Here is a 25,192-nt window from a genome sequence, read left to right as displayed (position 1 = left end):
AAACACAAAAAAACAAAAGGGGTACCACTGTCGTTTTTTTTTTTGGGTCGAATTTTTGAGTTTCGATATCTCAGCTCTGGAAGGGTCTAGAGCCTCCATTTTTGCACTCAGGTTTAAGTCGCATGGCCCTCTATCAGAATCCAGAGTTTTGAGAAGATTGGAGAAACTTCATTTTTCGCCCAAAACACAAGAAAACAAAAGGGGTACCACTGTCGTTTTTTTTTTGGGTCTAATTTTTAAGTTTCGATATCTCAGCTCTGGAAGGGTCTAGAGCCTCCATTTTTGCACTCAGGTTTAAGTCTCATGGCCCTCTATCAGAATCCAGAGTTTTGAGAAGATTGGAGAAACTTCATTTTTCGCCCAAAACACAAAAAAACAAAAGGGGTACCACTGTCGTTTTTTTTTTGGGTCGAATTTTTGAGTTTTGATATCTCAGCTCTGGAAGGGTCTAGAGCCTCGATTTTTGCACTCAGGTTTAAGTCGCATGGCCCTCTATCAGAATCCAGAGTTTTGAGAAGATTGGAGAAACTTCATTTTTTGCCCAAAACACAAAAAAACAAAAGGGGTACCACTGTCGTTTTTTTTTGGGGTCGAATTTTTGAGTTTCGATATCTCAGCTCTGGAAGGGTCTAGAGCCTCCATTTTTGCACTCAGGTTTAAGTCTCATGGCCCTCTATCAGAATCCAGAGTTTTGAGAAGATTGGAGAAACTTCATTTTTCGCCCAAAACACAAAAAAACAAAAGGGGTACCACTGTCGTTTTTTTTTTGGGTCGAATTTTTGAGTTTTGATATCTCAGCTCTGGAAGGGTCTAGAGCCTCGATTTTTGCACTCAGGTTTAAGTCGCATGGCCCTCTATCAGAATCCAGAGTTTTGAGAAGATTGGAGAAACTTCATTTTTTGCCCAAAACACAAAAAAACAAAAGGGGTACCACTGTCGTTTTTTTTTTGGGTCGAATTTTTGAGTTTCGATATCTCAGCTCTGGAAGGGTCTAGAGCCTCCATTTTTGCACTCAGGTTTAAGTCTCATGGCCCTCTATCAGAATCCAGAGTTTTGAGAAGATTGGAGAAACTTCATTTTTCGCCCAAAACACAAAAAAACAAAAGGGGTACCACTGTCGTTTTTTTTTGGGGTCGAATTTTTGAGTTTCGATATCACAGCTCTGGAAGGGTCTAGAGCCTCCATTTTTGCACTCAGGTTTAAGTCTCATGGCCCTCTATCAGAATCCAGAGTTTTGAGAAGATTGGAGAAACTTCATTTTTCGCCCAAAACACAAAAAAACAAAAGGGGTACCACTGTCGTTTTTTTTATGGGGTCGAATTTTTGAGTTTCAATATCTCAGCTCTGGAAGGGTCTAGAGCCTCCATTTTTGCACTCAGGTTTAAGTCTCATGGCCCTCTATCAGAATCCAGAGTTTTGAGAAGATTGGAGAAACTTCATTTTTCGCCCAAAACACAAAAAAACAAAAGGGGTACCACTGTCGTTTTTTTTTGGGGTCGAATTTTTGAGTTTCGATATCTCAGCTCTGGAAGGGTCTAGAGCCTCCATTTTTGCACTCAGGTTTAAGTCTCATGGCCCTCTATCAGAATCCAGAGTTTTGAGAAGATTGGAGAAACTTCATTTTTCGCCCAAAACACAAAAAAACAAAAGGGGTACCACTGTCGTTTTTTTTTTGGGTCGAATTTTTGAGTTTCAATATCTCAGCTCTGGAAGGGTCTAGAGCCTCCATTTTTGCACTCAGGTTTAAGTCGCATGGCCCTCTATCAGAATCCAGAGTTTTGAGAAGATTGGAGAAACTTCATTTTTCGCCCAAAACACAAAAACACAAAAGGGGTACCACTGTCGTTTTTTTTTTTGGGTCGAATTTTTGAGTTTCGATATCTCAGCTCTGGAAGGGTCTAGAGCCTCCATTTTTGCACTCAGGTTTAAGTCTCATGGCCCTCTATCAGAATCCAGAGTTTTGAGAAGATTGGAGAAACTTCATTTTTCGCCCAAAACACAAAAAAACAAAAGGGGTACCACTGTCGTTTTTTTTTGGGGTCGAATTTTTGAGTTTCGATATCTCAGCTCTGGAAGGGTCTAGAGCCTCCATTTTTGCACTCAGGTTTAAGTCTCATGGCCCTCTATCAGAATCCAGAATTTTGAGAAGATTGGAGAAACTTCATTTTTCGCCCAAAACACAAAAAAACAAAAGGGGTACCACTGTCGTTTTTTTTTTGGGTCGAATTTTTGAGTTTCGATATCTCAGCGCTGGAAGGGTCTAGAGCCTCCATTTTTGCACTCAGGTTTAAGTCGCATGGCCCTCTATCAGAATCCAGAGTTTTGAGAAGATTGGAGAAACTTCATTTTTCGCCCAAAACACAAAAAAACAAAAGGGGTACCACTGTCGTTTTTTTTTTGGGTCGAATTTTTGAGTTTTGATATCTCAGCTCTGGAAGGGTCTAGAGCCTCGATTTTTGCACTCAGGTTTAAGTCGCATGGCCCTCTATCAGAATCCAGAGTTTTGAGAAGATTGGAGAAACTTCATTTTTTGCCCAAAACACAAAAAAACAAAAGGGGTACCACTGTCGTTTTTTTTTTGGGTCGAATTTTTGAGTTTCGATATCTCAGCTCTGGAAGGGTCTAGAGCCTCCATTTTTGCACTCAGGTTTAAGTCGCATGGCCCTCTATCAGAATCCAGAGTTTTGAGAAGATTGGAGAAACTTCATTTTTCGCCCAAAACACAAGAAAACAAAAGGGGTACCACTGTCGTTTTTTTTTGGGGTCGAATTTTTGAGTTTCGATATCTCAGCTCTGGAAGGGTCTAGAGCCTCCATTTTTGCACTCAGGTTTAAGTCTCATGGCCCTCTATCAGAATCCAGAGTTTTGAGAAGATTGGAGAAACTTCATTTTTCGCCCAAAACACAAAAAAACAAAAGGGGTACCACTGTCGTTTTTTTTTTGGGTCGAATTTTTGAGTTTCGATATCTCAGCGCTGGAAGGGTCTAGAGCCTCCATTTTTGCACTCAGGTTTAAGTCGCATGGCCCTCTATCAGAATCCAGAGTTTTGAGAAGATTGGAGAAACTTCATTTTTCGCCCAAAACACAAAAAAACAAAAGGGGTACCACTGTCGTTTTTTTTTGGGGTCGAATTTTTGAGTTTCGATATCTCAGCTCTGGAAGGGTCTAGAGCCTCCATTTTTGCACTCAGGTTTAAGTCTCATGGCCCTCTATCAGAATCCAGAGTTTTGAGAAGATTGGAGAAACTTCATTTTTCGCCCAAAACACAAAAAAACAAAAGGGGTACCACTGTCGTTTTTTTTTTGGGTCGAATTTTTGAGTTTTGATATCTCAGCTCTGGAAGGGTCTAGACCCTCGATTTTTGCACTCAGGTTTAAGTCGCATGGCCCTCTATCAGAATCCAGAGTTTTGAGAAGATTGGAGAAACTTCATTTTTTGCCCAAAACACAAAAAAACAAAAGGGGTACCACTGTCGTTTTTTTTTGGGGTCGAATTTTTGAGTTTCGATATCTCAGCTCTGGAAGGGTCTAGAGCCTCCATTTTTGCACTCAGGTTTAAGTCTCATGGCCCTCTATCAGAATCCAGAGTTTTGAGAAGATTGGAGAAACTTCATTTTTCGCCCAAAACACAAAAAAACAAAAGGGGTACCACTGTCGTTTTTTTTTTGGGTCGAATTTTTGAGTTTTGATATCTCCGCTCTGGAAGGGTCTAGAGCCTCGATTTTTGCACTCAGGTTTAAGTCGCATGGCCCTCTATCAGAATCCAGAGTTTTGAGAAGATTGGAGAAACTTCATTTTTTGCCCAAAACACAAAAAAACAAAAGGGGTACCACTGTCGTTTTTTTTTTTGGGTCGAATTTTTGAGTTTCGATATCTCAGCTCTGGAAGGGTCTAGAGCCTCCATTTTTGCACTCAGGTTTAAGTCGCATGGCCCTCTATCAGAATCCAGAGTTTTGAGAAGATTGGAGAAACTTCATTTTTCGCCCAAAACACAAAAAAACAAAAGGGGTACCACTGTCGGTTTTTTTTTGGGTCTAATTTTTGAGTTTCGATATCTCAGCTCTGGAAGGGTCTAGAGCCTCCATTTTTGCACTCAGGTTTAAGTCTCATGGCCCTCTATCAGAATCCAGAGTTTTGAGAAGATTGGAGAAACTTCATTTTTCGCCCAAAACACAAAAAAACAAAAGGGGTACCATTGTGGTTTTTTTTTTGGGTCGAATTTTTGAGTTTCGATATCTCAGCTCTGGAAGGGTCTAGAGCCTCCATTTTTGCACTCAGGTTTAAGTCGCATGGCCCTCTATCAGAATCCAGAGTTTTGAGAAGATTGGAGAAACTTCATTTTTCGCCCAAAACACAAAAAAACAAAAGGGGTACCACTGTCGTTTTTTTTTTGGGTCGAAATTTTGAGTTTCTCTGATCTTCTTGAAACTCTGGATTCTGATAGAGGGCCATGAGACTTAGACCTGAGTGCAAAAATGGAGGCTCTAGACCCTTTGTGGGATCTCAATATCTCAGCTCTGGAAGGATCTAAGTCTCATGGCCCTCTATCAGAATCCAGAGTTTCAAGAAGATCAGAGAAACTTTTTTTGCACCGAAAAAGTCGACAGGGGTATACAATAAAATATAGAAAACAATTATCAGCTCAAGAGAGTTTGCGAGTCTGAAAGAAAACAACAACTGGATTGTTATCATTATGTTTGATGTTTGGAGTTTAATATCTTGTGATAAAGTGCATGTAAACACAAAACTGTCTTTAAAAATGCAGATGTATACAGTTGTTAAAAAACAATATTTCACATTTACATCCATCATTTACAAAAATAGGTTTTCACGCTGCTTACATCATTACCATGAAACTGAAGTCGCTCACATATCATTTATTTGTATGTATTGTTTTTTCTATTTCCTTTGATGCTATAATGAATGTAATAAATAATATCTGAATGCATTGTGATCCTCTGTATGTTGTTATTGTTCTGTATGAAATAAAAATAGTCCACGATCACGTCCCTGGTGATCTACAGTCTGGCGCACTCGTACTCGGGCGTGTCTGATGGCGCGGGCGCGGTGATGGAGTACACCTGTTTGCCGATGGGGGGCGGGGTCTCGGGGCGGAGGCTGGGGGTGGGGTTTGCCGGCTCTCCGTCGCGGTTCTTCTTCTCGATCTGCAGGAAGTGGCGGTGCTCCTCGGGTCTCCTGTAGCGCTGCCGCGGGGCCGCGGGCGACGCCCCCTCTGCCTTCCCCTTGATCTTTTTGAAGCGCTTGAGTTTGACGGTGTCTTTTCCGTCGCCGCTACACGGCAGCAACACACTCACGTCCTTTCGGAACTTGGAGCTCAAGCCGAAGTAGATGAGCGGGTTGTAGAAGCTGGCGGACTTGGCGAAGAGCCGCGTGAAGATGCTGGTGAGGTTGGGCACGTGGAAACCCCACGCCGACCACATGGACACCACGGCGTACGGAGACCAGGCCAGGATGAATGCCGTGCAGATCACAATGGACACCTGAGGACCAACCAGAAGCGAGCGTCACACTGATGACATGATTACGGGTCAGCGCTACAGCAATTTTTCAGATTTTTGTTCAGTTCTGGTTCCTTGCCACTTTTGGCTTTAGTCTTGCTTAGTTGTGGACATTTAATTTAATATTCAGCAATATTATTGATCTCCTGCATTATATGAGAGCTGAGCTGGACGATGACATCACAGGTTACTCCAGAGCGGCTGTATATACAGTATATATATATGAACTATATTAATAACTCTATTACAGCAGAAATGAAGCATCCCTGAACTTCCTTAAGCTGGACTGACGCTCTTCTCTTCTGGATACACACTCTGCTGCGTTATCCTCCGGTTATCTCTGTAAAGCTTTTCTGACACACACTGTGTTGTAAAAAGTGCTGCATGAATAAAGATAACTTGAAGGTTTTGCCCTGATTGGCCAGTAAGGGGCGAAACAGCAATCAAAAACGCAATGTGTAAGCATGCTTTATGAAGTTAACATGCAAAATGTGCTTTACTTTAGTGGTTTACTCATAGTAAACACTTAAATTGAGCCAATGAGAGCCATCTACTGTTATAATGTTCATTTAGTCACTCTACTCACTAACACAGTCCTTTTCACACGGTTTGCTTTCGTATTCATTTTTAGACATGATAAAATCACTATTATTACAATTACAATCACATTTTGTCAAAGTTTATCACTTCATTTTTCCTTATGTATCAGTTTTGACAATTGTACCACATGATTAATGTGAACCCTGAAACGCATCATATTTCTCTCTCGTTTTATTATAACTGTAAAATAATGAACGCTTGCGTATCTCATGCTCGTCCCGCTCCTGAACACAGCCAGACTCACAATAGTGACGTCCCTCTCGATCTTGCGCTGCCTGTCGGTCAGGTCGCCCTCCGCTGACATGGCATTGCCGCGCTTCACCGTGTTTATGATGGACACGTAGGAGAACAGCATGATCAGCACGGGCACGAAGAAGCAGAAGATGAGGATGGAGATGATGTAGGACTTGTGGATGGTGGAATAGTTCGCTTTGACCCAGTCGATCTCACAGGTGCCGTACCCTCGATCTGCCGAACAGAGAGAAAGACACACTTCTCTACATGCATATATATAAGAGTGTGTGTGTGTGTGTGAGTGAGTGAGAGTGTGCATATCTCCACATGATGTTCTTATGACCTGTGTAGCTTCCCCAGCCCAGGATTGGCGCGCCGGACCAGAACAAGGCTCCGATCCAGATGAAGATAACACACACGATCACAGTGGTGTTGGTTATGCAGTGAGCTGTGAACAAACACAACAGCAGCTCAGATCAGAACACACTCGCTCAGTGACGTGGAGCTAAAGCTGTAACGTAGACGTCCCTGCCTTTACTCGGGTGGCATCCTTTAATGTATCTGGTGAGGCTGATGACGGTGAGTGTGTTGATGCTGCCGAGACCGAACACCAGCGTGAAGAACCCGTCCACCTGAGGACCCAGAGGACACACACATGCATGAAAACTGTCAAATCAATCCATTTTTATCAAAATAACCATTGTCAATATGAGACAAATCTGCATCTTCACCTTTTTTCACTTCTTTTCGAGTCTGAGCTAGTTTCAAACATCTAGCTTTTGTCCTTAGAACAAAAATTCAATGTGCAATAACATATTTTTGCAATGTGTCTAACAATTAAACACAATAAAATTACATCCATTTATTTTGGCCTCAAAAAAGCATGTGGATGATCGGAATTACCTTTGACTCAATTAATGACAGACACAATTATAACATCACTTAATGGCATTTTAATGGAGTCTCTTTGAAATGCGAGAATTGATGGCTGTGTTTCCGCTGCCAGTGTGTGTGTGTGAGAGACAGAAACTACTCCAATCACACCTCTCTGAGACCGTCATTCATCAGCTTTCAGTCCAGAAGCCCTTAATGGGTTTAAATCACACTCGACACGGACACTGACCGACACGTTTCACAGGACAGAATCAGAGAGATCTCACATCCATTATTATCATCTGTAAAAACACCATATGATTTTAACACTTCAGCTGTTTCATAAAACAAGTTCATCCATATGATGTATAAGCTAGCTACTATAACTATAAGGTCCAGGGGCCGGTTACGTAAACTGCTAAAACTAGTCTTTCAAGGTAGTTATTCATTTGTTTTTTGGTCCGATTTGTTACTGAAAATTAAGACTGATTACTACCTGCCTGTTGGTCACACTAGTTCTCAAGACACAATCGTAACATCATGGCGGTGTATATGCAACTGGCCTCAGATCTCAGGGGTTTCGTTCTCATCTTCTAACAAACTCTTCAAACGTCATGAGCAAAAATAGCCATTTTTCAGATCTCATGACCTGTTGGTGGCGCTGTTCCCAAATTTGGCATGGACCCTCAGATCATGGTTCCGATGAGACGTACTGAGTTTCATTTCCATTTATCAAAGTTTGGCCGAGATACAGCCTCTGAACCAATTTTGGGTCTACTTCGTTAAGTTCGTAACAACGTAACGTTTCATGAATAAATAAATTCTGTTCAGTTATTTTCATAGGACTCAGTGCAAGATCATCTGTGCCAATTTTCATAAGTATTGGAGAAGATTTGAAGAAGTAGTAGCAAAAAATGTACACCACAGTAATGGACAGAGTCTTAATGTAAGATGACCTTGATCAGCGCGAAGAGAGGAATCAGGCGTATGAAGTTTCATTTTTCTAGAACAAAGAGTCCGAAAGTTATAACTGTTTCGGTTTAACTTTATTTTGATGGTCCCTTTTGAACATTCAGTAAATTTGCAACTACATGTCAACTAACTCTCCTTAGAGTATTAGTATCTGCTAACTCTTTATTGTGATGCTATAACTTGGCAACTACATGTCGCTAACTCTAACCCTACCAGTCTACTAATACTCCACTTATACTCTAATGAGAGTTAGTAGTCATGTAGGTGCAACGTTACTTACAGTCACCAGAATGTATTAAAGGCACCATCAAAATAAAGTGAAATGTGAATCTTTGACCTGGTGGTGGCGCTGTAGAGTTGGTCCTAGAGACCCTAGAGTTGGTCAAATCACTACAAATGTGCCGAGTTTGACACAGAGTGTCGTTAATGACGTGTGACGAACAAAAGGAGTAATAACCGATGATTAATCTATTAGAGAAGCTGCTGTAATGAACACACAACCTAACGATCCCACTACCCATAATTCCTGTACCTGGCACGTCCACACAGAGGTGATGAGGTATCCATCGTCCTTGAACACGTTGAAGATCTCGAGGATTCCTCGGGAATATCCGAACACAGAGATGCTGGCGTCCGAGATGGCGAGATTCAGCGTCAGGTAATCGGTGGGCTGGAGGAACGATCTCTGCTTGAAGAGGATGAAGATCACGATACTGTTCCCAAACCACGACAACCAGCCTGAAACACACCCAACACACACACAGTTTTTTTTACTTTGATGATTATAAAACTTGATTTATCCCCAAGGGGTAATTTAGGCGTTACAGGAGCATAAACAAGACAAAAACAAATATTACACTTCAGAAACCATTATTGCAACTATTTATTCCGAAGTTATGCAAGGAGACCAAAAAACATAATAACATCAGATATATGTAAGCAATAAGGTACGAGAGGCTGTGCTGTATCGTGAATAAGTAATGGCTGAAGGGCGTTGTTAGGCACGACGCCAAGCGGAGTAACCCCTTCAGCCGTTACTTATTCACGATACAGCACTTGCCTCAAGTACCTTATTGCTTTTATAAAATGCTTGCCACACAATATTAAATTAAAAAACAATGTATTAGTTCAACTTTCTTAAAGCAAAATCATTAAAAGCCTTCCTTCCGCTAGAATAAATAGTCCCTGAGCGTGAACAGCAACAACGTTCCAATGTGTAAAATGCATAAAAAGTTCAAATAAAAACAACATAGAAAGAATTGGAGCAAAAGCCCTAACACATGGCCACATTTACTTTTCTTCCAACCAAAGCACAGGTAACCACATCGTGACGTAACAGACGAAGATCCCTATTGAAGACCAACTCCATCACACAGCAAGACACACACACACACACACAAACAAACACACACAAACAAACACTACTTTATGCAATGATTCTCAAAAAAGAATGCATTATCGGATCCAGGAGACCACACAGACACACACACACACACACACACACACATTACGCAATGATTCTCAAAAAAGAACTGATGCATTGGACCCAGAAGACCACCTCCAGCACACAGCAACAAACATCACACAGAATGTTACTGTAGATAGTAATAGTAGTAATAATAATTAGGTCTAAATCTGATATCATGATGACTGTAACGGATGTAGTTAATGTAGATCAGAGTTCGTGCTCCAGTAATAAACTCGTCCTGATTAACTCTTAATGACCCTGACAGACAGGCGAATAGATTAGCGGCTCTAATCCACCAGTTCTTCACGACAGTCAGACGGGAGAAACAAAACCTGGAACAATAACTATAAAACTTCATATGCAACATGCTAATGCAGGGCTTTTCCATCTTTTACACTCAAATATGATCATCCTCATATCATCGACCCCATCTTAACATTTAAAACACACCTATAAACACTATAATCTGTAATATTAATATTTTGAAACTTAAATGAGTTTATATTAAGTTACATTATTCTATTTTTTTTTCGACTCACTACAGTAATGTACTGTAAAATGTATTGTTTATTTGTCTGTTTATTAAATTGTACGTTTTATATATTTATTTGAATCTAATTTAATCTATTTAATAAATTAACAACTAACTAATTATAATTGCAATCATTTTCTAATCCATTTATTTACCTAATTTATTTACTTATTTTAATCTTTTTGTTTAATTTATTTATTTTGCACAGTTCTACTGTAGACTTTATGTGCTAACAGACCAAAAAAGATAGAAGCAGTTAAAACTTGAAGACTGACTGAATAATGCATAGTATGAATACTAAAAAAGCAGTAAACATGATAAAGTGAGACTGCGGTAAAAATGATAAAGTGAGACTGAGGTAAACCTGATAAAGTGAGACTGAGGTAAACCTGATAAAGTGAGACTGAGGTAAAATGATAAAGTGAGACTGAGGTAAACTTGATACAGTGAGACTGAGGTAAACATGATAAATGACACTGAGGTAAAATGATAAAGTGAGACTGAGGTAAACTTGATAAAGTGACACTGAGGTAAAATGATAAAGTGAGACTGAGGTAAACCTGATAAAGTGACACTGAGGTAAAATGATAAAGTGAGACTGAGGTAAACCTGATAAAGTGAGACTGCGGTAAAAATGATAAAGTGAGACTGAGGTAAAAATGATAAAGTGAGACTGAGGTAAACCTGATAAAGTGAGACTGAGGTAAACCTGATAAAGTGAGACTGAGGTAAACCTGATAAAGTGAGACTGAGGTAAAAATGATAAAGTGAGACTGAGGTAAACCTGATAAAGTGAGACTGAGGTAAACCTGATAAAGTGAGAATGAGGTAAACCTGATAAAGTGAGACTGAGGTAAAAATGATAAAGTGAGACTGAGGTAAACCTGATAAAGTGAGACTGAGGTAAACCTGATAAAGTGAGACTGAGGTAAACCTGATAAAGTGAGACTGAGGTAAAAATGATAAAGTGAGACTGAGGTAAACCTGATAAAGTGAGACTGAGGTAAACCTGATAAAGTGAGAATGAGGTAAACCTGATAAAGTGAGACTGAGGTAAAAATGATAAAGTGAGACTGAGGTAAACCTGATAAAGTGAGACTGAGGTAAACCTGATAAAGTGAGACTGAGGTAAACCTGATAAAGTGAGACTGAGGTAAACCTGATAAAGTGAGACTGAGGTAAACCTGATAAAGTGAGACTGAGGTAAAAATGATAAAGTGAGACTGAGGTAAACCTGATAAAGTGAGACTGAGGTAAACCTGATAAAGTGAGACTGAGGTAAACCTGATAAAGTGAGAATGAGGTAAACCTGATAAAGTGAGACTGAGGTAAAAATGATAAAGTGAGACTGAGGTAAACCTGATAAAGTGAGACTGAGGTAAACCTGATAAAGTGAGACTGAGGTAAACCTGATAAAGTGAGACTGAGGTAAACCTGATAAAGTGAGACTGAGGTAAAAATGATAAAGTGAGACTGAGGTAAACCTGATAAAGTGAGACTGAGGTAAACCTGATAAAGTGAGACTGAGGTAAAAATGATAAAGTGAGACTGAGGTAAACCTGATAAAGTGAGACTGAGGTAAACCTGATAAAGTGAGACTGAGGTAAACCTGATAAAGTGAGACTGAGGTAAACCTGATAAAGTGAGACTGAGGTAAACTTGATACAGTGAGACTGAGGTAAACATGATAAAGTGACACTGAGGTAAAATGATAAAGTGAGACTGCGGTAAACCTGATAAAGTGACACTGAGGTAAAATGATAAAGTGAGACTGAGGTAAACTTGATACAGTGAGACTGAGGTAAACATGATAAAGTGAGACTGAGGTAAACTTGATACAGTGAGACTGAGGTAAACATGATAAAGTGACACTGAGGTAAACCTGATAAAGTGACACTGAGGTAAAATGATAAAGTGAGACTGAGGTAAACTTGATACAGTGAGACTGAGGTAAAATGATAAAGTGAGACTGAGGTAAACTTGATACAGTGAGACTGAGGTAAACATGATAAAGTGACACTGAGGTAAAATGATAAAGTGAGACTGAGGTAAACATGATAAAGTGACACTAAGGTAAAATGATAAAGTGAGACTGAGGTAAACCTGATAAAGTGAGACTGAGGTAAACCTGATAAAGTGACACTGAGGTAAAATGATAAAGTGAGACTGAGGTAAACATGATAAAGTGAGACTGAGGTAAACCTGATACAGTGAGACTGAGGTAAAATGATAAAGTGAGACTGAGGTAAACTTGATACAGTGAGACTGAGGTAAACTTGATAAAATGAGACTGAGGTAAACATGATAAATGACACTGAGGTAAAATGATAAAGTGAGACTGAGGTAAACATGATAAAGTGAGACTGAGGTAACTTAGGTAAATGAAGGATTCTGACCCAGAACAAGCAGGTATACGCCGATGATCGTCTCTCCCTGGTCGGACAGAGGCGGGTCTCGGTTCATCAGGCTGAAATTGTTGTTCCTCCAGGGGATGTTGTGCACCTGAAGTGGGTTATTCTGCACAGACATACCGACTCCTGCGCGCTCAACCCGGCATGAAGAAACACACTCTTCCCTGCAGCTTCTCCGAGTAGCGCCCGAGCGGCTCTTACAGAGAAGCTCCTGCTGAGAGAATCCGGTTAACAATAAAAAGCGGGCAGACGTGACGTTACCTGGACGTTACACAAGATTATCCACAAACACACACGCACCCCCTCTATCTCTCTAGCTCTCAAACCCGCGCACGCACACACACTCACTCACTCACTCACTCTCTCTCTCTCTCTCTCTCTCTCTCTCTCTCTCTCTCACACACACACACACAAACACACAATAGCCTACAACAAAAACTGATATAAAAAAGAATAAAACTATATGGCCATATTTCAAACATAAATACAACATTAGACGGTAAAACTTTAACTAATATGGAAAATATATAAATAAACGAATTCAAACTTTGAATACATGTGAAAGAAACTGAATCCCCTTTCAGCTATTAGTGGAAATGATGAAGCAGAAGGAGTCTGTCATGATCTGCGTGATAAAGCTGAAATCACCTCTAACTGTGTTTCGGTCAGTGAGAGATGCTTCTTCGCTAATAGGATCTGAGGAGCAGACGGCTTCAGGATAATCTCAGCTTCACATGCTGATCGACACCACTAGAGGAAGTACACTAACACAGTATGTTGTTTAAATACACTTTTTTAATAGAATGAATTCTATTAAAAGTGAGTCTAAATCAACATGAAACAGCATATGCAACTCATCTTTCTAGAAACAAGCTTCCATACCAGAGATAAATTTAATATATATATATATATATATATATATATATATATATATATATATATATATATATATATATATATATTTTCTTAAGATATAGCCTATTCAGAACAAAAACACCTATTTCAGTCTCAGAACAGCAGATTTTGGAGTTTGCAGGCAAGAGTTTCCGCATGAGGTGAGTGCAGATCAATGCATGTAATCTGCCACCAGCTGTAAATAACCTCCTAAGAGGATTGAGCATATCGGATATTCACCACAACTACGAGACAAAAGACATTAAATTTTCCATTAACGTAAATTAAAGACATTGTGGACTGTTTCAGTCTGTGGTGTTTAAAACATTCACCACGAGAATGATTTCCTGAATTAATGAGAGTACTAACAGAGCAGGGTCAACAATTACTGTAAGTAAAAAGACAGTAAATATATCTCTCTTAAAGGCGCAGTGCAGGAATAAGCAGAGGTTTTTGTTAAATGGCTGACTACTACCAATATAAAGAATGAAAAGTGTTTCGTCGTTTTCCTACTTCACTCCACTTTGCCTCTTTAACCACTTTCAAGAACCGGCTAAAGACGCATCTTTTTCCTCAACACTTGACCCATTAATACTCAAATCTATCAAGGGTTGACTGTTGAGTATTTCTTCTGAATTGTTTGCCGATGCTAGAATTCTCACTTGTTCAACTACATCTAGACGTCACACGCTGCAGTGAAAACACTCAGAACCTCTAACAGCTTAATCAGAATAAAACACATCAGATCAAAGATGGACAAAGATTCTTTATTTACAAAACCCAATGAAGCGCAGGAAACACAATACAGCCCATCTGAGCTCAAACTACATAAAACTGTAAATAAAAAAGAATTACAAGGCGGAAAATAAAAGATCCAAATGCCAGCAAACTGGTTCTGGAAAACTTCATCCCTCAGATCAGGTCAGCCACTGAAACACAAGTCAGTAAACCATGAATATCTTCAACAGTGATAATCTAGCACTCATTTATTTTATAATGCCTTTATTCATGTCACAAACAACTTATATAAAATTGTACCAAAAAAAAAATAAAAATCCATTGATATGTTCCACAATGAGTTTTTTTTATATATATATATATATATATATATATATATATATATTTTTTGTGCCCAACCAAGAAACAACTTGAATCATTGTCAACAAAAACTTTTTTTTTTTAATTAACAGGAGGATTTTTTAAAAATGAAAATGAACACTTTTGCATGATTTTCTAAAACCTCTGGTGCTCTGGAGTCATTTTTGAGTGATAAAGTTTACGTTTTTTTTACTTTTTACTCATTAAAAAAAGACTCTGATTTTCCCAGAGTTTGAGTAAAACATGTTTTTGAAAATATACATTTCATATAAAAATTTAAAATAGTTTGTGCATTTTTCAAAAATGTATTTTTTATAACTTTTTTCACTTAGCAATAGTCTGCCACGCCTCATCTTTGTAGTAAATCTTGAATACTTTAGAGCACAGACTTAAGTTTGATCATTACATTTTCAGATCTATGCTCAAAAAGTTAATAGATTATAAATACAGCGTAAATATAACTTAATACCATAAAATCCCCTAAAAAACCCCCCAAAATATTAAATAAAAAAACAACTAAAATATAGTACATGCACTTAAAGGGTTAAAAAGGGCACTAGAGGGTTAATAATCTGAGTTAGTGATGTGGCAAATAAAACAATATTAAGTGTTATTAATAATAAGAGTTCCTCTTATTGAAAGGTTACGATGATTAATAAGCGGAGGAGGTGACGCCGGACTCACCGTTCATGGGCATCTCGTCGATCTGTGTGGAATAGTACTGCTCAATATCTCGGAGGATACGGATGTCGTCGTTCTTCACAAAGTTGATGGCCACACCCTTCCTGCCGTAACGACCCGATCGACCAATCCTGACGAGAGACACGAGAGGTCAGACACACCTACATCCGGTCTGTCATGATCAGTGTGATTACAGCTTCACTGAGACACCGTTATATTGTTAAAAGTTTGAATTAGTTTTTATATTTTTCCAGTTTTAGTAAAGTTGTTGGGTTTTGCCTTGTTTTTAATGTCTGTATAGTTAAAAAAAATATTACATTTTAATTTTAGAACATGTTAAAATGCTAATTTGCTGATGAAAATGCTGAACTCAGCGAGTTACTTCTTGCTCACTACTGTGAGACTGAGGCGCGTGTGTGTGTGTACCTGTGGATGTACAGCTCTCTGTTGTTGGGAAGATCGTAGTTAATGATGAGAGAAACCTGAGGCACATCCAGACCTCTGGCCCAGACGTCTGTGGAGATCAACACTCGACTGCACATAAGAAACACACACACACACACACACAATCTCAGACACTTGAGTGACATAAACCTGCATCCACTGAACAGTGTTAAAGGACGGCAGATCTTCCCGTCCGTATTGTGACGAACATCCAAGTGCAACGGATTATGGAAAAATAAATAAATAAATAGTGCATCAGTTGTTGATTGGGTGCTAAGATGTGGGCGTGGCTCTCAGAGTATGCAGATGATTATGCGCTTGAGGGGCGGGGCTTGGTTCTGTATATCAGTTGTTGATTGGGTGTGGCTCAGTATATGCAGATGCGCATGAGTTAGAGGGGCGGGGCTGAAGAGCACTAAATGATTGGAGGATCCAGCATAGGTCACTAGAAAAGACTGACGCTTCACTGGAAGATCCAGTTACGACATCGATTAAACATTACAAGACCGTGACATGCACTGGGGGAATAGCTCCGTAAGATCTATAGCAGTATTAGTTTACCTGGCTCCAGATCTGAACTCCTTCATAATGGACTCTCTCTCTTTCTGAGGCATGTCTCCATGCATCGACGACACGGTGAAGTTCGCCTCCCTCATCTTCTCCGTCAGCCAGTCCACCTGAAGACGCACGGCAGGAGTCAAACCGAGACAGAGGCGGCGCTACTGCACTTACACACTGACCAATCAGCTGTCTAGTTAGACTACGTATAATACATATTTATATATTGCAATTTAAAAGCTTAAAAAACACTTCTATTCATCAAGGATGCATTAAATTGATCCAAAAAAAAATGACAGTAAAGACATTTATAATCTTATAAAAGATTCTATTTTCGAATAAATGCTGATCAACTTTGTTAATCAAAAATTCCTGAAAAATAAAATGTTTCACGGTTTCCACAAAAATCACATTTTACAATATATCATATTGAAAAAAAGCTCTTTAAAACGTAATAGACCATTTTTACTGTATTTTTGAATAACTTTTTAGTGCATGAACACATTCAGCAACCGCACAGCCCTCACAAACAGGAGAACGTCCTGCATAAACACTGCAGTCGATTCAACGCTCGAGATTGGATGTTTTTATGTATTTCGATGGCTATAGTGATGCGGACACACTCGTCTGTCCCAGCAGCCCGTGTGTGTAGTGTTTAGCAGCTGACCTTGCGTTTGGTGTTGCAGAAGATGACGGCCTGTGTGATGGTCAGCGTGTCGTACAGGTCACACAGCGTGTCGAACTTCCACTCCTCTCGCTCCACCGCCACGAAAAACTGCTTAATGCCCTCCAGGGTCAATTCATCACTGCAGAGACATGCAAACGTCAACCCAACATGCAGTGTGTTCTCACAGAGCAGCTACAGGTGACACACATAACAGTCTTTAGGGCTCTAGAACTGAATTCTATTCGCATCACTGATGATTAGAGAAATAAAGGTGACTTGACTTTTAAAGCCCGCCATATAAAATGTCACAAAAAAAAGTTGAAATGCAACCGTTTATTGAACCTTTAGACAGAAGAAAACTAAGGTATATTTAATACATCAGGCTTTCATGGCTCATGTCGTCTGATATAGTGAGAATATGGAGGAACTTATATATATATGTATATGTAAAAATTCCGTTGCTGCGGATGCTGAGATTTATAAGTGATGAAATTCTGAAATCAGTGAAACCTTTATAGCAGATATTTACATAAAATGCATATGAATACCAATATCTGCTGTAATACATCTTAGTGAGATGATATTTATGATTAGTTTTATGATTGAGAGATGAACGAATAACCTGATGATCATATTTGATACTCGTGATTTTTCTAATAAATGATTATAATCAAGTAAACCAGCTGAAATATTATTAACAATATCAGAGTTATTCTGGCGTTTGCTTGATGAACTTGAGTAGATTTGACACCGAGAGACTCGTGAAGCTCGAGCTGAAGGAGGACGTTTGTTCAATCACACTGAGAGACTTTTACTGGATAAACGAGTCGAAACTCTCAGTCACACACAGCAGGACTGGAGGAGAGTGTGTGAAAATATCATGTTGATCATTTGGAGATGTGTATTAAATATAATATAGTAGTTTGTGCATCTTTATTTCTACACTAGTTTGATATTTACTCCTGGAGTGCAGTCGTATTGAGACAGTGACAGCTCACCGTTTGACCAGAATGCGTATGGGATCGGTCATGAACTTGTTGGTCATCTCGAGGATCTCGTGCGGCAGCGTGGCGCTGATCAGACACACCTGAGTGGCGGGCGGCAGGTATCGGTACACGTCGTAGATCTGCTCCTTAAACCCTGCGAAAGCAAAACTCAGAGTCACGCGAGAGCGGCCACAGGTGTGCATACGTGCGGGAGGATCGCAGGACGCTTTACCCTTGTTGAGCATCTCATCGGCTTCATCCAACACCAGCATCTTAATGGCACGAGTCCTCAAACTCCTCCTGCGGATCATGTCTGCAAGAGAATCATCAACAGGATCTTCTCTTTAGAAATGAGATTGTTGTGTACAGTGAGAAAGACATTTTCGTCTTGCGTCAAGTTCAACTGTTTAGGCGTAAATCGAAGCTCGTTATTTTTGCCAAAGTTTTGAATGTAGATATTTTTCATCCACTTCAGAAGGCCTTTATTAAACCCCGGAGAGCCGTTTCTAGCACTTTTATCACGGTTGCATGAGCTTTGATGGACTTTCAAAAAATTCACTGGCATTATAAAGCTGGGAAGAGCCAGGACATTTTTTAATATACCTCCGATTGTGTTCGTCTGACAGAAGAGTGTCATACACACCTTGGCGTAAATCATGGGCTAATTTTCATTTTTAGGTGAACCATCCCTTTAATTATATGTGAAGAACGGTTAAACTCACCGAACACTCGGCCGGGCGTTCCTGCCACCACATGCTGCCCGTAGTCCAGCTTCCTGATGTCCTCGCCCACGTTCGTGCCTCCGATACAGGAATGACACTGAACGTTCATGTAATCGCCCAACGCCAGAAGCACCTGCACAACAACACACACCGTACAATTAAATCCCACAACTTTCATGGACTTTACAAGCACTACTTTTTGGGTTTTCAAGGACTACAGTCAGAGATCGCACTTAAACAACATCTTTATTAAAAAAATTATAGAAATAAAAATGGTAGAACAAATAAAGTGCAGCACATGCAACGACTGAGGCAACTTTAACCAGTGACAAAGATATCGCTTCCCTATTTCAGACTGATCCCTCATGAATATATGACTGAGCTGAAGACTGAAAGCTGGATCACATACTTGCATGATATTTACCAGCAATATCACTCATAGCCGTGCAAAATGCCTATATCAGACGGGCTGCAGCGTTAATATTGCACGAAAAGATAGTTTTATCAATAAAATTACACTCTAATTTCACATATCTTGTCTTTCAATAATTCAAGCACCCTTTTATAATATTTTCAAGGGATTTAAAGGACTTAACTTTCAAGCACCCTGTGTCAGACACGCGAGATCAAAAAAAGAAATGTTTTGGCTAAATCTTGACTTTACCTTCTGGATCTGTCCGGCTAACTCTCTGGTCGGAGCCAAAATGAGCGCTTGAGTCTCTCGAACCTGCGCAAAGAGAAAAGGGACAAAAAAAATTGCTGGTGACGAAAAAAAAAAACTTGAACTGAAACTAACTTGAAAGTCCCAATCCAGCGTTTAATGTAACCTTGTAATCAATCAGATCAACGTGTGATCATCAACCAGTGGATCTCTGAGTGAGTGAGTGAGTGGAGGCGGGGCTCATCTGCATATTCATACAACAACTCATACTAAATGAGGCGAAGGTGTCGAGTTACATTCAAGATATTTTAAAGCATTTTGGTGATCAAAGATGACTTTTAAGAGATACAATGATTGATTACAGGGGAACTTTAAATATAATATAATTTAAAATACTGACACAAAGCTACAGTAGTACAGCAATGACACTAAAACACTGGCCGGTAAGTGAAAAGCGGATCAGAACTGAAAGCGCAACGCACCTGGATATCCAAACACTGCAGCACGGAGATACAGAACGTGGCTGTTTTACCGGTTCCAGACTGAGACCTGGAACACACACACACACACCGCGTGAGTCAATGTACATCACCATAACCACAAACGTTTATTTGATCCATGAATCTCTACAACACATACTGGGCGATGACGTCTCTCCCCTTGATGATCTGTTTGATGGCTCGCTGCTGGATGGCCGACGGCTTCTCAAAACCTGAAACAACCATTAAATCATCATTTAAGATATTAACATAATAGGCAGCATGATGATAGCAACCGTAACCATCCTGCATATATACTGGGACACTATACGCATCAATTAGGGGAGTAACAATATAAACATATTAAAAAAAATCAATAGTAAAAAATAATTTGAGACCTCTTTATTTGGACAATCTTTCACTGCTCTTTACTAAATAAAAATTATAACTTTAATATTATAAATCTATATTTAATATATACAGTTAAGAGCATGCAGTGTTATTATTATACACGTGATTAATTTCTGTGCCTGAAAACTTTTTAGACCTGACTGAAAAACACTGATCATTTGAGTGCTTGTTTTACTGCATTTATTTCGTGTATTGCTAGTTATTTGGTTATCTGTTGAAAATATGATGAATCGTAATCATCTCACTAGATTTTATGTATCGGCATATTTATTATCGTTGGCTGCGAGAATGATATGCATATTTACACCTCTTGTATAAAAATATCATACGTAACTTTATTAGTGGAAAAATATAAATTGCATTCTAGTCTCTCATTGCCTTACACACAAACATATCATAGACTTGAACACTCACACACACACACACACACGCCACAACAATGTCTACTGACTGAACTAGTTGAGTTTAACACAATAACGTTACCACAATCGCCTCAGTTACTAACAAACACGATATAAAGTAAAGGAACCGGTATTATTATGGTTATTTAAAGGGCCAGTCACGGATGAAAGTAACTAATGTCCGTGTATTGATCAGTACCGTTCGCGTAATTCTTCCCTCACTTCCGAATAAATCTCATATGCAGCTCTATAATCTGATGTGTCGTGACTAGTGAATTTCAGTAGTAAGTAATGATTAATTAAGCGTCTTTACCGTACGCGTAGATCCCGCGCAGTAAATCTTCCCTCAGGCCCATCGTGTCGAAAGTCGGAGTCACATCCACCTCCTCACTCGTTTCAAACTCGATTTTAGTCATATCTTCCTCCTTCAAGAGCCTCTTTCTCACGGGAACTGCGGCGGCGGTCATGATTATGAGTATTTTTTAATATAAATTAACGATTAAAATATGAAAGCGCGTCTATGCGCGTACACAGGCTGAACGGAAGAGCCGCGTGTGTCGCAACTGTGACGCAGAATGCACGAGACGCGTGATGATGACGTTATGCTGCCGACTGTACCCGCCCGCTATTACATTAAAATCGTCAGCTGTGTCCGAAACCTCTCCTTATCCACTATACAGTGCACTCAAATGCCATAAACTAGTGATTCGTGAAAGAGTGAACGATTGAGTGGTTTCGGACACAGCTATGTATCCCATTTCACATTCGCTTAAAAGCACAGTTCACCACAAAAATGTTAATTCTAACATTTACTCACCCACAAGTTGTAACAAACCTGTATGAATTTCTTTCTTCTGCTGAACAATAAGATTTTTAAGAATGTTTGTAAGCAAACAGTCGATGGACCTCGTTGACTTCAATAGTATTTATTTTTTTCATGCTGTGGAAGTCAATGGGGTCCCAATACTATTTACTCACAATCTTCAAAATATATTCCTTTGTGTTCAGCGAAAGAAAGAAGGAATGAGTGAACAATGAAAATTTGATTTTTTTTTGGGTGAACTATCCCTTTAAAGGAGTAGTTCACTTTTTAAAAAAAAACTTTTGCTGATAATTTACTCACCCCTGTGTCATCCAAGATGTCCATGTCTTTCTTTCTTCAGTCGAAAAGAAATTAAGGTTTTTGATGAAAACGTTCCAGGATTTTCTCCATATAATGAACTTCAATGGGGTCCAAATGGTTCAAGGTCCAAAAGACAGTTTCAGTGCAGCTTTAAACGATTCCAGACGATGAATAAGAGTCTTATCAAGGAGGACCCTCGAAAAAAAGATTCGTTCACTTTGATGGTCTTACATATAAAAAATACCCTGAGAACTCTTTCTATATCCACAGATGTTTTCCTTTTGGGTTCTCCATCACTTTTAATCTAATCATTCACAACAACTGCAGGGGATTTTTAACATTTGTTATTTTATGAGGATGAAACTCATCAAGAGTGCATTATTTCCTGCCCACCTTTTCAATGGCATTTGTTCCAGAAGTATTTTTTTCCATAAGGATTTAAAAAAGGTTTTGTTATAAGTGACAAACGCTGAACTATGATTTGAAGCAAAAAAAGTATTTAACACAGAGGCATGAGATGTGATCTTAGCAGGAGAGAACTACGGTCCCACTTTTAGAATAAAGTTTCAAAGTGTACATTTTGGAAAACAACACCATTACAGTCTTATAAATATGAATTTGTGAAAATGGTGACATCATGCATGATATTGATTGTCGTGTGTGTGTATGTATGTATATGTATATATATATACACACGTGCCGTCATCAATTAATTTTTATCAAACATTGTGTATATCAATTTATATATACACACATTTTTATATATGCATGGGTTTGATATATACTGCAAATATTTTTACACACAAAAGCCTTTGTTGGATGCAACTAATCAATTTAACAGCATTTATTTTTGTATTACTATGTGAATGTTTCTACTTCCAGAACCACCGTCACACTCTTCAGCACAACTCAAAATAAATGCTAAATTTTGTTTTCACATTCCCTTCCCCTCAATCAATGTCTTTCCCAACTAATTTTCCCAGATTAAATCCGATTATTTTAGAAAAGCAAAATCAACACCACGATCATGCGAGTTCAAACGTTTAGTTTTGCAATGAAACACAGAAGCAGGTCCCGCTCTAGACTCAGGTTTATTATGGGATGTTCCAACGAGCCACAGAGAAACACAGTCCGATAGGGAACGAAGATCTGTACACAACCGGTGCGGTTACTGGTCCTTGAGCTCCTTCAGCCTCTTGATAGCAGACTTCACCGTGACGGCTGACGTTGTGCTGTGGAACAAACAGAGCCAAACGTTAGAACCTTTAAAGATGTGTTTCATAATCATGTGACTTGTCTGGCTGTAGTGAGTGTGTAATGTCGCTGTAGTGATTGTAAACAACATCTGCAAAGTTCCGACTCAAAGCAAAGGGAGAGATTTGTTTCAGGGACATCAGAGACTTATTTGACATCTGGTGAACCGGGCATTATACAAGCAGTATAATCATGAGATGAAGCTCTGATCAGGAATGGCGTTCGCTCTTACTTGTATGTCCAGGCGCCTCCAGCCACAGTTTTCATGCAGGATCCACAATGCCAGATACCAACAGCCTTTCTCTTCATCTTAGTCTGAACACAGAAACAGACAATTCATAATTTGTACGGAATATTGCAGTGTTTATTCTGAATGAATTACAGGTGCACATCATCATTATAGTTTTAATAATCTTGAATCAGAATAAGTTCCTCCTAGAGCCTCATTTCTTTTTACCGGATGACGAGGGCGGGGCGAAATATTGGGAACCTAATTAATATAAGGAAATTAAAAACGTTTTACATTTCCCGACAAAGATGCGTCATATATCCCACCGCTCTGTGCTTTGAGATGTCGGACACGATACAGTCATTCTCTTTTCTAACATCTTCATGTTTTCTCCTGATGATGTAAAAGGTCTGAAGAGTGAATTTTATCTCCTACAGCTCGAGACATTCAGATGACGCTTGATTTTGTGCTGCCAGACAAAGTGAACCTAAAATCCCAAGCGTGTGTGAAATGAGTTAAACAGCTAAACTTGAAGTGCCTTGATGTGAATGTAAAAATAATCAGGCCTACTATATTCACATTTTTACTGTGTTAAGGTAACAAATGGCGCTGTAGGACAAATTAAAAGCGAACCAAAGGAAGAAACGTTTATAATCCCCTGCGAAAATGAGTGAAGATTTGGGAAAAGAAACAAGATATTCCATGTCCAGTGGAACATTGTTAAATCCGCTGATAATCGGGCGACCAGATCGCAAGATTGCCTTGTACGCTTTTCATTCGTCACGAATCCAAAAGTTTCCATGGATGCCATGTAGCATTTGAATGGGTAAACATTTATTTTGTAAACAAAGCTTTGCGCTTCACTCCGGTCACAATATTCATGTGCAAAAGAGTGTTTTGTCGAAACAGCGACACAGGACTGCGCCTCACCTTTCCACAGAATGAACAGGTGTATTTGGCGTGTTGGCTGATCTCAATCTTCTTCACCATCTTCCTGAGGGACGCACCGTAACGGGTGCCGTACTTCCCCACAATCCCCACCTTCTTGGTGCGCTTGGCCTGACGAGCAAAGAAACATCAACACGGGACACTTCACAGAGAGATCAATAAACATCAGATACTTCACAGAGACTTTAATAAATGTATGAGATACTCTACATAGGACACATATCAATATGGAAAATTATAAATGGGACACATTTGGTTCAGAGAATTTCATTTAAGCAGTGGATCTGAATTTGCAGAAACGACTTTAGTGTAGAATTACTGAACTAATGCTGCAACATTAATGTTAAATAAGCATTTATATAAGAGCTGTACAACTATATTGGGGAAGCATAATCTCAGTGTTTAGAGGAAAAGTTTATTTTACTTCAAAAAACACAAGACTACACAACCGAGTTAAGGACATGAACTAAACAAGATCTACACTGCATTATGATTATTCTTTTCTGACAACTTAACGAAGCTAAACAACTGATAATAAACTTTATTCTGCTCAAACGATCAGTTGTTATGACTATAAACGTTACGCCAAACTACACCTCATTTACAGGTTAAACGCGCGATTTCTCTGAGCTGAAACACTAGTGACGGACTCGGAGCCGCGACGCACTGAATAACATTTAAAGACGTTATCATCGTCTATATCAACACATACAGCAGAGATAATGTTTTATTAACTCATCCAAACACCGAGTAAGGAGAAACGGCAGTTATATGAGAGCGACAGAGAAGATGTTTGAAGATTACTCTCTCGGGCCACAAACACTCACCATTTTAGCAGAAGAGGTGCGGATCCAAAAGAGGCCGAGCAACTGCGCATGCGCGCTTTACCAGCGGCCACGGTGAAGCATTATGGGATACCGGAGGACCAACTACAGCAAGCGAGCGGAAACACCACATATTATAAATATTTGTCAGGGTAATACATAATCATCGCAGGAAACATCCAGCAATGGCTTTTAAATATAGAT

General features: G+C 39.3%; 3 protein-coding genes across 3 annotated transcripts; all 3 read right to left on the bottom strand.

The window, feature by feature from the left end:
* Nucleotides 1-4,696: 4,696 nt before the first annotated feature.
* opn6a (opsin 6, group member a) lies at nucleotides 4,697-13,023 on the bottom strand. Its single transcript, XM_039689984.2, has 6 exons — nucleotides 12,594-13,023; nucleotides 8,730-8,935; nucleotides 6,885-6,984; nucleotides 6,696-6,800; nucleotides 6,363-6,586; nucleotides 4,697-5,500 (listed from the first exon to the last, which is right to left on the bottom strand). The coding sequence occupies exons 1-6, from the start codon at nucleotides 12,724-12,726 to the stop codon at nucleotides 5,018-5,020; spliced, it is 1,251 nt and encodes a 416-aa protein (XP_039545918.2). The 5' UTR covers nucleotides 12,727-13,023; the 3' UTR covers nucleotides 4,697-5,017.
* Nucleotides 13,024-14,248: 1,225 nt separating this feature from the next.
* eif4a3 (eukaryotic translation initiation factor 4A3) lies at nucleotides 14,249-21,190 on the bottom strand. The gene is made up of 12 exons (XM_039690276.2): nucleotides 20,924-21,190; nucleotides 19,959-20,031; nucleotides 19,802-19,868; nucleotides 19,323-19,385; nucleotides 18,659-18,791; nucleotides 18,169-18,249; nucleotides 17,949-18,090; nucleotides 16,951-17,089; nucleotides 16,287-16,402; nucleotides 15,708-15,815; nucleotides 15,285-15,412; nucleotides 14,249-14,431 (listed from the first exon to the last, which is right to left on the bottom strand). Exons 1-12 carry the CDS (start codon nucleotides 21,075-21,077, stop codon nucleotides 14,415-14,417), a joined length of 1,221 nt encoding a protein of 406 aa, XP_039546210.1. The 5' UTR covers nucleotides 21,078-21,190; the 3' UTR covers nucleotides 14,249-14,414.
* Nucleotides 21,191-22,805: 1,615 nt separating this feature from the next.
* On the bottom strand, nucleotides 22,806-25,114 carry rpl37a (ribosomal protein L37a). The gene is made up of 4 exons (XM_039690299.2): nucleotides 24,992-25,114; nucleotides 24,147-24,275; nucleotides 23,220-23,302; nucleotides 22,806-22,965 (listed from the first exon to the last, which is right to left on the bottom strand). Exons 1-4 carry the CDS (start codon nucleotides 24,992-24,994, stop codon nucleotides 22,902-22,904), a joined length of 279 nt encoding a protein of 92 aa, XP_039546233.1. The 5' UTR covers nucleotides 24,995-25,114; the 3' UTR covers nucleotides 22,806-22,901.
* Between the last annotated feature and the right edge of the window lie 78 nt (nucleotides 25,115-25,192).

This window comes from Pimephales promelas, chromosome 21, assembly GCF_988280905.1.
Source record: "Pimephales promelas chromosome 21, fPimPro1.hap1.1, whole genome shotgun sequence".
Lineage (NCBI taxonomy): Eukaryota > Metazoa > Chordata > Actinopteri > Cypriniformes > Leuciscidae > Pimephales > Pimephales promelas.
The sequence above is the reverse complement of the archived record's forward strand: the minus strand, read 5'-3'. Positions and strand labels throughout refer to the sequence as shown.

Bases quoted from the DNA above. Each gene is read 5' to 3' on its own strand.
- opn6a (XM_039689984.2), bottom strand. From the start codon at position 12,726: ATGTCTGTGCAGAATAACCCACTTCAGGTGCACAACATCCCCTGGAGG. The intron at 8,936-12,593 runs GTCAGAATCCTT...GGTGTGTTTCAG, and splicing joins CGTATACCTGCTTGTTCTGG to GCTGGTTGTCGTGGTTTGGG. The intron at 6,985-8,729 runs GTACAGGAATTA...CTGGGTCCTCAG, and splicing joins CCTCTGTGTGGACGTGCCAG to GTGGACGGGTTCTTCACGCT.
- eif4a3 (XM_039690276.2), bottom strand. From the start codon at position 21,077: ATGACCGCCGCCGCAGTTCCCGTGAGAAAGAGGCTCTTGAAGGAGGAA. The intron at 19,869-19,958 runs GTATGTGTTGTA...TGTGTGTTCCAG, and splicing joins GGGAGAGACGTCATCGCCCA to GTCTCAGTCTGGAACCGGTA. The intron at 15,816-16,286 runs GTAAACTAATAC...TCTTATGTGCAG, and splicing joins GAGTTCAGATCTGGAGCCAG to TCGAGTGTTGATCTCCACAG.
- rpl37a (XM_039690299.2), bottom strand. The intron at 23,303-24,146 runs GTGAGGCGCAGT...TTCTGTGTTCAG, and splicing joins CCTGTTCATTCTGTGGAAAG to ACTAAGATGAAGAGAAAGGC. The intron at 22,966-23,219 runs GTAAGAGCGAAC...TTTGTTCCACAG, and splicing joins GGAGGCGCCTGGACATACAA to CACAACGTCAGCCGTCACGG.